General features: G+C 46.8%; 1 protein-coding gene across 2 annotated transcripts; it reads left to right on the forward strand.

Annotated features, from left to right (window-relative positions):
* Nucleotides 1-1304: 1304 nt before the first annotated feature.
* On the forward strand, nt 1305-12709 carry ZFP91 (ZFP91 zinc finger protein, atypical E3 ubiquitin ligase). Of its 2 annotated transcripts, none has more exons than XM_065403054.1 (9): nt 1305-1351; nt 1649-1685; nt 4114-4206; nt 5098-5226; nt 9816-9866; nt 10346-10424; nt 11009-11123; nt 11730-11829; nt 12052-12709. In XM_065403054.1, the coding sequence occupies exons 3-9, from the start codon at nt 4133-4135 to the stop codon at nt 12560-12562; spliced, it is 1059 nt and encodes a 352-aa protein (XP_065259126.1). In that variant the 5' UTR covers nt 1305-1351; nt 1649-1685; nt 4114-4132; the 3' UTR covers nt 12563-12709. The 2 variants fall into 2 exon arrangements, with proteins under 2 accessions (XP_065259126.1, XP_065259127.1); XM_065403055.1 differs by having other exon boundaries at nt 1306-1351; nt 4117-4206.
* Nucleotides 12710-13400: the final 691 nt, after the last annotated feature.

Here is a 13400-nt window from a genome sequence, read left to right on the forward strand (position 1 = left end):
GTCTCAGCTCAGATTCTTCAGGATTTTTGCAATGTGTAAATTTCAGTTTAAACAGCAGTGTTTGGCGATTCTATGAACAAGATATTTAATGTGGGCCAAACTTTTGCAGACCTTTCATAAAACTTGCTTACTGAAATCTGTTTCAGTGCTTTATAATAAGTTATAGGAGAATGATGGTTGGTTGGGGACAAAGGGCAACAAAGATGATCACGGGCATGGAATGGCTTCCATACGAGGAGAAACTAAAAATATTAAGGCTGTTCAGGTTAGAAAAGACACAACTAAGGGGGCATATGATAGAGTTTTCTAACATCAGAATGGTTTTGAAAAGTGAATAGAGATGTTTTGTTTACCCTTTCCCTCAATACAAAAACCACGGGTCACTCAATGAAATTAATAGGCAGTGGTTTTAATACAAACAGGAGGAGGTACTTTTCATACAATGCACTGTTACCCTGTGGAACTCATTACCAGGATATGTTGTGGTGGCCAAAAAGTATAACTGGGTTAAAAAAAGAACTAGATAAGTTCATGGAGGATAGGTCCATCAATGGATATTAGCCAAGATGGTCAGGTACCCAACCCTATGCTTTGGGTGACCCTCTCTGACTGCCAGAAGCTGTGAATGGAAGATGGTTGGATCTCTCCAAAATTGCCCTGTTCTGTACGCTCGCCTTGAAGCTCTGGTACTGTCAGAGACAGGATACTGGGCTAGATAGATGATTTTTCTGACCCAGTGTGGCAGTTTGTGTTTTTAAGTCCTTTTCATGTGAGCCTTCGCCTGAGAAACTTAATTTTTAAAAACATCAGATTATTTTGTTATCTTTAGTCTGAGTTACAGAGATCAGGGTGGCTTCCAGAAAAAATACATGGGTAGAAAAGTGTGATAAGACTCTGTTTATATGCTGTACCAAGAGCTCTTCTCTGTGAGGTGAAGGATCTGGCCTGTAGCCTATCTGTATCACTTTGCAGTGTTATAGTCCAGGTCCACAGCCCTCCACCCACTTACTGAACATAGAGGGACATCTCCATTATTGAATAAGCAACACACTGGTGGAAATATGGCCAGCAAAGTGTAGAGACGGGTTTGTGTTCATTGTTAACCTAGGAATTGCTTTGCGTGTTTCCCTCATAGATCCCAAAGAAGAGAGGGAGGAGGAAGAGGTTTCCACCATTCTCACCCACGGGTCTCCTGTCAGTACAGCCAGGCCCGGACGAGGCTGGCGCAGCAGCAGGACGGCTGCTGCTGCTCGCCAACATGACACAGAAAATTCACGCAGCTCCAGGTCCAAGACTGGATCCCTGCAGCTCATCTGCAAGTCAGAACCAAACACAGATCAGCTTGAGTATGGTATGTAGCAATTATGGGAGTGGGAAATATTGGGATTAAAGTGTGAACAATGCCAGCAGAACAGTTTGAGGCTGATAATTTAGGTGTGGGAGACTGGTGCCAAAACACAAACAATCTGCTAGAGACCACTGGCAAAAAGCATGGTGCCTCGCTATCCTGAGCATATTCTCATCAACTGCAGCACATCCTAGTGCTGAACATTGGCAGAAATACTTCCACACAGATATGCACATTGCAGTCTGGTCTGTGTCCCTTGTGAACAGTGATTAAAAACCTAATGGTGGCTTTTCTTTTCAGAGGTCACAGAAGAGCATCAGTCTCCAACTGGAATCAGGTAGGAAGCTCTGGTTTGGGCCTTTTTCTTTTTGGTTAGGGCCATGGGAAGAGATGTGGTATCACTTTGAATGGTTCCAAAGTTAACTCTTCAATCTAATGGATCCTGAGCTTGCCATGGAAGGACCAGTTCAGTTTCCATTTTCATTCAATTTTGGGTCTTTCCTCCCTACCATGTATTGGAGGTGACATCTTACAATGTAGAGCAGTGGTTTTCAAACTTTTTTTCTGGCAACCCAGTTGAAGAAAATTGTTTATGCCTGTGACCCAATGGAGCTGGGGATGAGGGGTTTGGGGTGTGGGAGTGGCTCAGGACTGGGGCAGAGGGTGGGGGTGAGGGCTGTGGGGTGGGGCTGGGAATGAGGGGTTCAGGGTGTGGGAGGGGGCTTTGGGCTGGGGCAAGGGGTTGGGTTGCAGGAAGGGGTCATGGCTCTGGGCTGGGGGTGCAGGCTCTAGGATGGGGCCAGGGATGAGGGGTTTGGGGTGCAGGAAGGGGCTCCAGGTTGGGGGGGGGGGTGGAGCTCAGGGCTGGGGAAGGGGATTGGGGCATGGGGTTGGGGGGGGAGGTTACCTTGGGCGGCTCCCGGTCAGCGGCGCAGTGGGGGTTCTAAGGCAGGCTTCTTGCCTATACTGGCACTGCGGACCACGCTGTGCCCTGGAAGCGGCCAGCAGCAGGTCCGGCTTCTAGGCGGAGGTGTGCAAGCGGCTCCGCGCAGCTCTCGCCCGCAGGCACTCCTCCCCCCAGCTCGGTGCAGGGGCAGCGCGCGGAGCCCCGTGGTCCTCCCACCTAGGAGCCGGACCTGCTTCTGGCTACTTCCGGGGCGCAGCGCGGTGTCAGAACAGGTAGGGACTAGCCTGCCTTAGCCTGGCAGCACCGCTGACCGGGACTTCTAAAGGCCCGGTTGACGGTGCTGACCAAAGCTGCCATGACCCAGTGCCTTACATTCTGTGACCCAGTACTGGGTCACAACCCGCAGTTTGAAAACCACTGATGTAGAGGTGTGGGGATGTAAATAGTACAGTGTGGATTGTATCCAGGCTTATTACATAGCAATGGGGCTCCTTCAATAGAACCTATAACCAGGTTGCTTGGTGGCCCATTGTTGCTAGAGCCTAGTAAAGCTTGAAAAGGTAAAGCAGGGTCGTGTTCCCATGAGGCTGTTAGTCAGAGTCTGCTGTGCGGTACCTAGAGGGTCTATTTTGAAGCTGTCTCTGATGCATACTGTCACAGTTCAGGGCAACTGCATCTCTAGTCCCCCTCCATGGTCCAGCAAGGGCACACACTCAGGCTTCTGGCTCCCCATCTGTCCTCTCTCCTGCAGGAGACCCACATTGCTTTCCCTCCCAGGCTGCACAGTTCCCTGACTACACTGAATTTCCCCAAAGGCAGACTGCCTTAGCAGGCCTTCTTGGCCTTCTCTTCAGAGGCTGTAAGCAATGTCACTGCCAGAGTTAAGTTACCACATTGCTCTTTCTAAGCAACCACATATATTCTTCAGGTAAAAGCATTACCTAGAACATGAACACAATAGGAGAACCTATATGCATGCTAACAAGCTTACCAGAGATTCCTCAACCTCAACAAGGCCTCTGGCAGTTTTTCACCAGGATTTTTTTTCCCTGCGGTTACAAGTTCATAACCACATTGACTCAGAACAAGCACTCCCATGAATCTAAGAGTCATTCTCTTATCCACTTTGGGGCCTTTTAATCTGTCCTCACATAACAAGTGGTCAGCAGACAAAAGGCCGCCGCCTCCTCAGCAAGCTTCAAAGGCTGAGTTCGGTGCATCTCCAGAGGAGTTTACAGTTGCACACACCTCCCCCTAGAGACTTCTGGGAAACCCACTTTAAAAAATGCGCATTATTTCAGATAGTCCTTTGAAGCTCAGAACCCCTCCCAGAGCTTACATTAGTCAGGCTCACCCCCCTAGAGACGTTCCATAATAATACAGAAACAGGTGCATTTTCAACACAGTGAACTCCTAAAATACTTAAACCTAATTCAGTATGGTTCAACTTAATTCCATAAGGTTTGGCCAGGATATAGGAGGAAACTGTCATATCTGTCACATGTCCCGTTCCTATTCTGTATAGTCTGTTCATTTTCCCTAAACAGTCTTGGCTGAAGGATATCCTCCCCGTTCCAGGGAGTGTCATGCAGTGACTTATTTCATATATAACAGGGGTTCTCAAACTGGGGGTTGGGACCCCTCAGGGGGTCGCCAGCTGTCAGCCTTCACCCCAAACCCTACTTTGCCTCCAGCATTTATAATGGTGTTAAATATACAAAAATGTGTTTTTAATTTATAAGGGGGGGTCGCACTCAGAGGCTTGCTGTGTGAAAGGGGTCACCAGTGCAAAAGTTTGAGAACCACTGATATATAAGCAGTTCTACTACCTCTTTTTTTTTTGCCTTCTCCATCATAGCAGTGATGAAGAGGAGGAGATGCTGATCAGTGAAGAAGAGATTCCCTTCAAAGATGACCCAAGAGACGAAACCTACAAACCCCACTTAGAAAGGTATGCTGGATTATATACATGCATAGCTTGCAAGACCAGAAGGGAGCATTATGATCATCTACTCTGACCTCCTGCAGAAAACAGGCCAAAGAACCTCACCACATAGCATCTGCATCAAGTCTAGAACTTTGAGCTATAGCATATATTTTGAAATAAATATGGTTCTCTATTAGTCAAGATTGATGAGTCTCCACTGCTTAGAGCTAACAGCACAATTATCTTATCTAACAGCTCAGACGACTTGGGTTTGAGTGCCACTGACTACCAGCTTCTCCCTGAACCTTGGTTTGAGCTATCCCTGTCTCTGCAGGGAGGTGTATGTAACATTTGTATAGGAGTCCAAAGTTGCCTATTGAACTCCCTCCCCTCATCATCCTTAATTAAAAGCATAGGTCAGAAGGAATATGACAGGGAGGCACTAAGGATGGTTAAGACAATTCATTTGCAAACTTAACACCATCAATTTGGGCTTGAATAGGGACTGGGAGTGGCTGGCTCACTACAAAAGCAATTTTCCCTCTCTTGGTATTGACACCTCATCAATTATTGGGAGTGGACTACATCCACCCTGACTAAATTGGCCTTCAACATTGGTTCTCTACTTGTAAGGTAACTCCCTTCTCTTGATGTGCCAATATCTATTTATGCCTGTATCTGTAATTTTCATTCCATGTTTTTTTACCCACGAAAGCTTATGCCCAAATAAATCTGTTAGTCTTTAAGGTGCCACTGGACTCCTCGTTGTTTTTACTAGAGTTGTGCAGTTCCCAGGGATTGCTCATGTGTGGCGAGGGGGAGAGCAGTGGTGTTGCAGTGTAAATGCAGAGGGCACTATGACAGATGGAGGATTTCTGCTGAGTACTAGAGTGTATCATATCTGTATCTTTGCAGGGACACTCCAAAGCCAAGGAGGAAAGCAGGCAAGGGGAAGGAAGAAAAAGAGAAACAGAAGGAGATTAAAGTGGAGGTGGAGGTGAAAGAAGAAAGTGAGTTTCGGGGAGATGAGGAGCCACCCAGGAAGTGAGTAAAAGATTCCAGGAACAGCTATTCCTGCATGTATGTTTTTGCATAGGCATCCTGGACAGTGTCTTATGCTTTCCCCTCACAGTTTTGTGGGAGGCAGGAGTGGTTCTTTCCCCTTCTTCACCTGAAAAGTGATTTGAAATCAGTAGGCTGAAAGGATCAAAATTCCTTACCCTGGTTGGAGATCACCTCTTCTAAGGTCCTGTCTCTACTGGGCAAGGAGACATTAAAGAACACTATTTCAGTATGGTTCAAGCTAAATTGTCTTGTAACATGGCGTGGCCAGCCAATCTGGATGAGGCAGCATAGTGTGAAAAATGGCTTATTGTTTTTTTAAGTTGTATGGTTTTTAAACACATTTCTATTGGCCCCATCTTTGCTGGTCATCTAAACTATATTAGAAGCCTTGTTAGATGGAGCAGTTATTCACAGTGCTCATTTTTAAGCCCAATGCAGAAGAGACTGCCTAAAGAAACTAGTCTGGAAGAGTCAGATTTTTCTCTGTAATGTGCATCCAGGAAGACATGAGTATTGTTTACACACTGCCATGGGAGAGGTGCCCCTCTTTCATATCTGAGGCAGGCATGCTTGGATGTGGGAAAACAGAGAACCTAAGAATGACCGTACTGGGTCAGAGCAATGGTCCATCTAGCCCAGTATCCTATCTTCCATCAGTGGCCAATGCCAGGTGCTTCAAAGGGAATGAATAGAACAGGGCAATCATCAGGTGATCCATCCTTTGTCATCCAGTCCCAGCATCAGGCAGTCAGAGACTTAGGGGGACACGGAGCATGCGGTTGTATCCCTGACCATCGTGGCTAATAGCTATCGATGGACCTATCCTCCATGAACTGATCTAATTTTTTTTAATCCAGTTATACTTTTGGCCTTCACAACATCCCCGGCAACAAGTTCCACAGGTTGATGGTGTGTTATGTGAAGAAGTGCTTCCTTTTGTTTGTTTTATACCTGCTGTCTATGAATTTCATTAGGTGATCCCTGGTTCTTGTGAAGGGGTAAATAACATTTCCTTATTCATTTTCTCCACACCATGGTTACACAGACCTCTATCATAGCTGAATAGTCCCAGTCTTTTTAAATTTTCTTCATATGGAAGCTGTGCCATACCCTTAATCATTTTTGTTGCTTTTCTCTGCACCTTTTCCATTTCTAATGTATCATTTTCAAGTTGGGGCAACCAGAACTGCACGCAGTATTCATGGCCTAAATTTTTTAGGGGTCCGCAAATGGAAAAAAAGATTGAAAACCACTGCTCTAGACAAACAAATAGTTCGCATCAAGCTAGGGTATAAGTCTCCTTTGCACTAGTCCGCTGTAGGGACCCTGCTGCACTGCACTAACCGTTCTAGTGCACTTTGAGTGACTCCAGTTTCAAAGTGGGGTAAATCAGAATGCACTAGGGAACTTTTAGTACATGGCACCTGGGTCTGTATGGCCAGTTAATGCTCAGAAGCCTGGTACGCTGGAGATTTACACCCCTTCTTGCCACGCACTGTTTGTCTAGACTTTTCCAAATTGTCTTGAGGCAAATAAAATTTTGCAACAAGCAGGCAGGATCCTGTTAAAAAAAGCAAACATAAAAGTAACTTGCAAGCATTCTGTGTGGAACCTCAAAAGCTTCAAGAATTGTTTTCATTGCCCTGTGGCTTCTTGAGCTAAACATTAAGAAGCTCTTCTCTTTAGCAACTGAGATAAATCAGCTGGGATGCATCTAGGGCTGTGGTTTTCAACCTTTTTTCATTTGCAGACCCCTAAAAAAGTCGAATGGAAGTGCAGACCCCTTTAGAAATCGACATAGTCTGCAGCCTCCCAGGGGTCCACAGACCACAGGTTGAAAACCTCTGATCTAGGTTCAGGGGTTTCCAAACTGGGGTGCATTTGCCACTGGAGGTATGCAATCATAGTGTTCCATCAGTTCACTTCCCAACAATTTAAGAAGGTGGTGCACGAACCAATAAAGTTTGGGATCTGCTGGTCTAAGTCAAGGCCTCACTCTAGCATGAGGTAAAAAGGGACATTTTAATCTCGAGAGAACTTCTGGATGGGAGAGGGAGAAGAGCAGGTCTCGCTCTGCTGGACTGCACTGCCAAAAAATCAGCTGTATGTGGAGTTCAGTCCCCAACTGTGGTATCTGTTCTTCAGCTGTAGTTGATTATATTTCTGCAACTCTAATATTAAAGTGCAGTAGTCCTCAGAAAAGTAACTCTTCTAAACCCTGGCTTTGTGGGGCTCCTTGATGTCTTAGTGACTCCAGATCAAACATGCTCAGTTTGAGGAATTAAAATTATGCCATTCCTGTGAGCTCATTTTGAGATCTAAGAGTCCCTGTGGGTTCTTACTAGCTCACATATCGCCAACAATAAAAATTCAGCAAATAGTGTTGTTAACGATTCTGCTTTGTGAGCCAGGAAAGGATCCATCTCTCTGCTATAAATATATTTGTGTTGCAGTGTTAACAGAAGTAACAAGTTACTTTAGGCAGGTCTGTTGCATAAGTTTTTTATACAATTATTCTTCAGAGCAGAACCACACTTAAAGCTTTTTGTGTCTGGATGTGTGTTGGTGTCACGGAGTCACCAGGTCAATGCTCTGGAACTACTCCGTATGAAGCCAGTCTCTGAACATACTGTCTCCTGGGTCTGACCTCCGAGCATTCAGCATCCCCGTCCACATCGTGCGCTTCCCGCAGCGAGTTTGCACAGGCGGGGCTCCTGGGGAAGCTAGAGGGCCCTGCACCCCAACTCTGCAGTCAGACATGACTCTCAGCCAGCTGGTAAAACAGAAGGTTTATTAGTCAACAGGAACACAGCATAGAACAGAGCATGCTATTACAGAAGTCAGTGACTTTCAGCCAAGTTCATCTTGGGAATCCTGGGCCAGACGCCCTGGACTCCCCCTCTTCCAGTCCCCCCACGCAGATTACCAGCTTCCAGCGATCCGACCTCCCAACACCCCCGCCCCTCCTGTTGCTCCTCCTCCTCCTTTCTCACTTCCTGGGCAAAAGATGTCACCTGGTTGCATCCCCCCTCCTGGGTCTCAGGTTACATAGGTGCAAACAGCTGGGCAGCCTCACCTGCCCTGAGTGGCTCAGCAAAAATCACACACACCCAATTCCCACCACTGAAGTATCAGTGCAGTACACAGGGAAACTAAGGTACACACGGTATTAGTATAGGACAGTAAGACTCACATACAACATAACAAGGTGAATAAAACCTACTTCGTCACAGTTGGACAATCACATGGGCTACGGTGTTCAATTCTTGAGTGCTCGATATTGCAAACTAGAGAGCGCTGAGAGAAAAGCAACAAAACACCTTTAGAGTTGAAAAGATTCTTATGACATGCATCATATCAATCCTTTAATATATCTTTTTAACAAAAGAGCTGTCTTACTCCAAATCTTCGTGTGTCCAAGTCATACCTGATTGCTTTTCTGACATGAGGTTTTTGCTATTTTTGTTATGCCTGTTAGCTGAGCAGAGCAGATAGCAATGGAGAGTGAGCTGGCTTCTGTATTAGCTTGACTATTAACATTCACTGAGTGCAGAAGTTCTTGTGCTTATATATGAGCCAAAAGGGACCTAACTTAACTTTCCGATCCCAACTTGTTTTCTGGACAGTCAAAAACACGTCCTATAAACTGAGCAAACTTCATAGTGTCGTTGAGAAGCTTGACTGTCCCAGGTACTGTCACATCAGAGCAACCTCTTCTATTAAGCCATACCCCTCATCGCTGTCAGTGCGGGCTCCACTTTCTTTGGTTCTCTGTGGTGCTTGTGTGTTAACAGGGATAGCTCAGTGGTTTGAGCATTGGTCTGCTAAACCCAGGGTTGTGAGTTCAATCCTTGAGGGGGCCATTTAAGGAACTGGGGTAAAAATCTGTCTGGGGATTGGTCCTGCTTGGAGCAGGGGGTTGGACTAGATGACCTCCTGAGATCCCTTCCAACCCTATGAGTCTGATTCTTTTTCACTATACAGAAATGTTTTGTGACTACTAGTATATGTTTTAAAGATTCTCTGTGAGCTCTTTGGTACAAGCAAAGTCTTTTGTATGTGTTTGTATGGTATTTATCATCTTGATGGCCTCTGGATGTTACGCAACAAATAATTGATCTATATGACATGAATACTTGGCTGCAGGGAAAAACAGTAGATGAAAAAGCACAATTTCCCGAGGACCTTTTTTGATTTTTCAACCCTTCATTCTGCTTGAGATCCAGAGCAGTGAGTACAGAAGCTAGCTACATGGACTGAGCATAGCTGGATTAGTGGGTTTGGCACCCTCTTGTGGCATAAGAATACAAAAACCAAAGTTCTTGTTAATAGTTCTTATGGAGGAATATCCCTATGTGAGTGGCACATTCCCACTGAAAGAAAACCCCCCATCACTTGGAGTTCCTCTAGTGTAGCATGCTGGGGGCTGCAACATGTGTATTAATGTTTGGATGGATGCTGGTTATCTGAGGTCATGTACTCTATATGACCCTGATCCAAAGGCTATGTGCCCTTATGCCTTGCAAAGGAGCATAATTTTTAATCCTATCTCTGTAATCCTATCACAGGAGGGGAAGGAGGAGAAAAGATGACAAGAGCCCACGGCTGCCTAAAAGAAGGTGAGTGTGACTTACCTTTTCTCCACCTTCCTTACTGTAGATTTTCATCCTTTCCATTCCTTGTATGGAGGAGCTTAACCCCCTAAGAACCAGCTACTTCATACAAGTTTTTATTGGGCATAGTTTAGAAATAATTGTAGCTCACTCTAAAACCACCATGATGGATTCTTGCAGTCAGGTCATTTTGAGTTGGTCGGTAGCATGGCAGAAGCCAATGATAAGGCTACAGGCGCTCTGTCACTGTCATCTCTTGGGTGATGAGCACATGTGGCTAAAACCCATGAGCAGTCCTAGGGGTGGAGAGTTACAGGGGAGAGCACAAGTTGAAATGTGTTGACTCACAAGACAGTTGATCTGGTGACCTCGTCACTTCCACATTATTGGTGAGCTGCAATGGCTTTCTTGTTTAATCTATACTGCATCTATTTCATATTTTCCATCTAACCTCCCTGTGCATTACTCTCCCATGTACTTCTTAGGAAGAAGCCTCCAATACAGTATGTACGCTGTGAGATGGAAGGCTGTGGCACAGTCCTCGCCCACCCTCGCTATTTGCAGGTCAGTCAGGCTCTTCCACTCATTTGGATCTGGGGTCAAGGAGCTGCCACTCTTTCACCTTTCACTGCAGTGTTCCTTTTTAATGCAGTTTGGTAAGGGAGGCACTGGTTTAGAAGGTGGTGCACTGGACTGGGACGCAGGAGTTTTGGGTTCTGTTCCTAGCTCTGGAAGAGGCCCACTGGGTGACCTTGGGCAAGTCACTTTCCCTCCCTGTGTCTCAGTTTCCCCATCTGTAAAATGGTGATAATATGCTGACCTCCTTTTGTAAAGTGCTTTGAGATCTACTGATGAAAAGCACTAAAGAAGAGCTAGGTGTTCTTACTAGCCAGTAACAAGTAATGAAGCTAAGCCCAGCCCCGTTGTAACTGTACCATATGTGCCTCTTCACCTGTATTTCTGCTTTTCATCAGATCTCAGAGTCTGGTGTAATTGCATCCTGTTAGCTCTCCTGCAATGCACAAGGAGGTTGATTGTAGCCCTTATGGTCTGTCACGTTGCTTAACTTGTCACCTGGGATCTGATTTTCAGCAGTTCCTTTAGTCAGCCAGGGAGAAGGTTTGTAACTTTTTCGTCGTCTTTCCTAGCATCACATCAAATACCAGCATCTGCTGAAGAAGAAATATGTGTGTCCCCATCCCTCCTGTGGACGGCTCTTCCGGCTCCAGAAGCAGCTGCTACGGCATGCCAAACACCACACAGGTACTGGGGGAGGTGGGGAGACTTGAATCCAACCCATCATCCCATGGATGGTTGGAGAGGGGAAAACACTCACCTCTCCCGAGGTGAGGAAGAGTCTAACCTAGGTAGTGCAGATGACTGGTGGTTATTCCCTTCCTGCTGGGACTACTGCCTAATTGCTCACGCACACCCATTAGGCAGTGCGAGTAGGTGGAAATAAGCCTTTGGGTTTGTACTGTAGCATTATTTTATTTGGCATACAGGTTGCCTTTTTGCAACAGTGTCATCCTGTTTTCTCCATATTTAAGATGCTCGTGTCAGGCTTCACCTTGTCAAGCATGTGGGATTGGTCAAGATTCCCTTTCGAGCCCATCAGCTCTACCTTTAATAATCCACAGGGCTTGCTGTTGAGCATCCTGAGATGCTTCCTCCTTCATTAGTCCTGGTGGGATCAGACAGTTCTTAACTCTTAAATTGCTGCCTCGCTTTCAGGAAGCTTCACCCAGGAACCTTCAAAATTAAAAGTGGGGTCTTAGGGCAACTTTCAGATGAGTGGACTTTCAACCCAAGAATGTGGTTCTGATCCAGATGCAGGTGTTAAGCTGAGATGTGTCTGCTGCTTTACAGATCAAAGGGATTATATCTGTGAATACTGTGCCCGGGCATTTAAGAGTTCCCACAACTTGGCAGTGCACCGGATGATCCACACGGGCGAGAAGCCTTTACAGTGAGTACTCCTGCTTTGCCTTGCCTTGCCTTTTGAAATATGCCTCTACCTCCTTCAACTGGCCACGTTTCCCTGGCCACAGCTGACTCTGCCTTGTGCGCCGGTCTGCGATTCTGTGTCTGGCCTTCATATGCCTGCATTCTCTGTTGCATCGCCTTATTTGTGTCCATGTTCCCCTACTGACCTCTTTTTTTAATATTTTTTTTCCCTCCCACTCCCCAGGTGTGAGATCTGCGGCTTCACCTGCCGGCAGAAGGCCTCTCTGAACTGGCACATGAAAAAGCATGACGCAGACTCTTTCTACCAGTTCTCCTGCAACATTTGTGGCAAGAAGTTTGAGAAGAAGGACAGCGTGGTGGCACATAAGGCCAAGAGCCACCCAGAGGTGCTTATTGCTGAAGCACTAGCTGCCAATGCAGGCGCCCTAATCACCAGCACCGACATCCTGGGCACTAGTCCAGAGTCCATTGCCCCACCCACCGATGGCCAGGGCCTTCCCCTCCTCCCTGACCCCCTGGGAAGCACTGCCCCTGGCGAGTGCCTACTGCTGAACCCTGACGGGATGCCAAAGGCGTACTGCAGTGGGGCTGAGCGCATGAGCCTGATGGCCGATGGCAAGATCTTCGTTGGCAGCGGTAGCAGCGGGAGCACGGAAGGTCTGGTCATGAACACGGAGATTCTGGGAGCCACCACAGAGGTTCTGATTGAAGATTCTGACTCTACCGGACCTTAGCAGGCAGGGAGCACGTGGTTGTTGGGACAGCTCGGACTTTGTATTTAAAAAAAAATGGAGAAACTTATTAAAAAAGAGAGAAGTTAAACAAATTTAAAATACTAGTAAATAAACGAAGGGCCTGCTCCCCTCCAGCGTGGATCACAGCACCCCCCGCTTCCTGACCCCTTCTCTGTCCTACTGCCCCTTTTCAGAAAGGGGATGCTGCAGTTACTAGAGCGAGACAGAGCAAAGGAATTCTCCGAGTGAAGGGAAGCAGCCAGAGGCCCTCACTCACCCCAAGCCCAGGCGCCTTCCCTGCTCAACAAATCCCTGTTTGCAAACTTGAAAGAGTTTGGGCTCTGGACCAGCTTCTCGTTCTTAAGCCTCCCTCTGCCCAACGTCTATGCATTGCTGCATTCTGATCCTTGCAGTCTTGTCTTCTTCCTCCTGGGTCTGGGAGTTTGGCTTGGCACTTTAGGGCCCCTCAGCAGGGTGAGCTGTAAAACAGCACCTGTCCCCCCTCTCGCACCCTTCCCCTCTGTCACTGATGGGAAGTAGAGGGCACGCCCTGGCGCTCAGATGGTGCTCGCTTGCTGAGATGCTGGGGCTTGGCTCTGTACGAGAGCCCTGGGTGGGAGAGGCAGTGAGAAGGCTCCGATTGGTGACAGTCATTTGCACTTTGAACATGTTTCGTTTTTGTGTGGTGGTAACAAAAGTCCTTATTTATTGATCAGAGGGTCTGGTGTTTTTAATTACATTTGCGGGGGGTTGGGCTATTCCAAAGTGGGCTCCTTGACATCAGTGGAACTCCTAGGGGTTAGCCGTGCTGGAGCAGCAGCTGCTAGGACTGATCCCC

The sequence above is a fragment of the Emys orbicularis genome, chromosome 4, assembly GCF_028017835.1.
Source record: "Emys orbicularis isolate rEmyOrb1 chromosome 4, rEmyOrb1.hap1, whole genome shotgun sequence".
Lineage (NCBI taxonomy): Eukaryota > Metazoa > Chordata > Testudines > Emydidae > Emys > Emys orbicularis.

Coding starts and splice junctions, on each gene's coding strand:
- ZFP91 (XM_065403054.1), top strand. CDS start 4,133: ATGCTGATCAGTGAAGAAGAGATTCCCTTCAAAGATGACCCAAGAGAC. Junction 5,227..9,815: donor GATGAGGAGCCACCCAGGAA/GTGAGTAAAAGA, acceptor ATCCTATCACAG/GAGGGGAAGGAGGAGAAAAG. Junction 9,867..10,345: donor CCACGGCTGCCTAAAAGAAG/GTGAGTGTGACT, acceptor TGTACTTCTTAG/GAAGAAGCCTCCAATACAGT.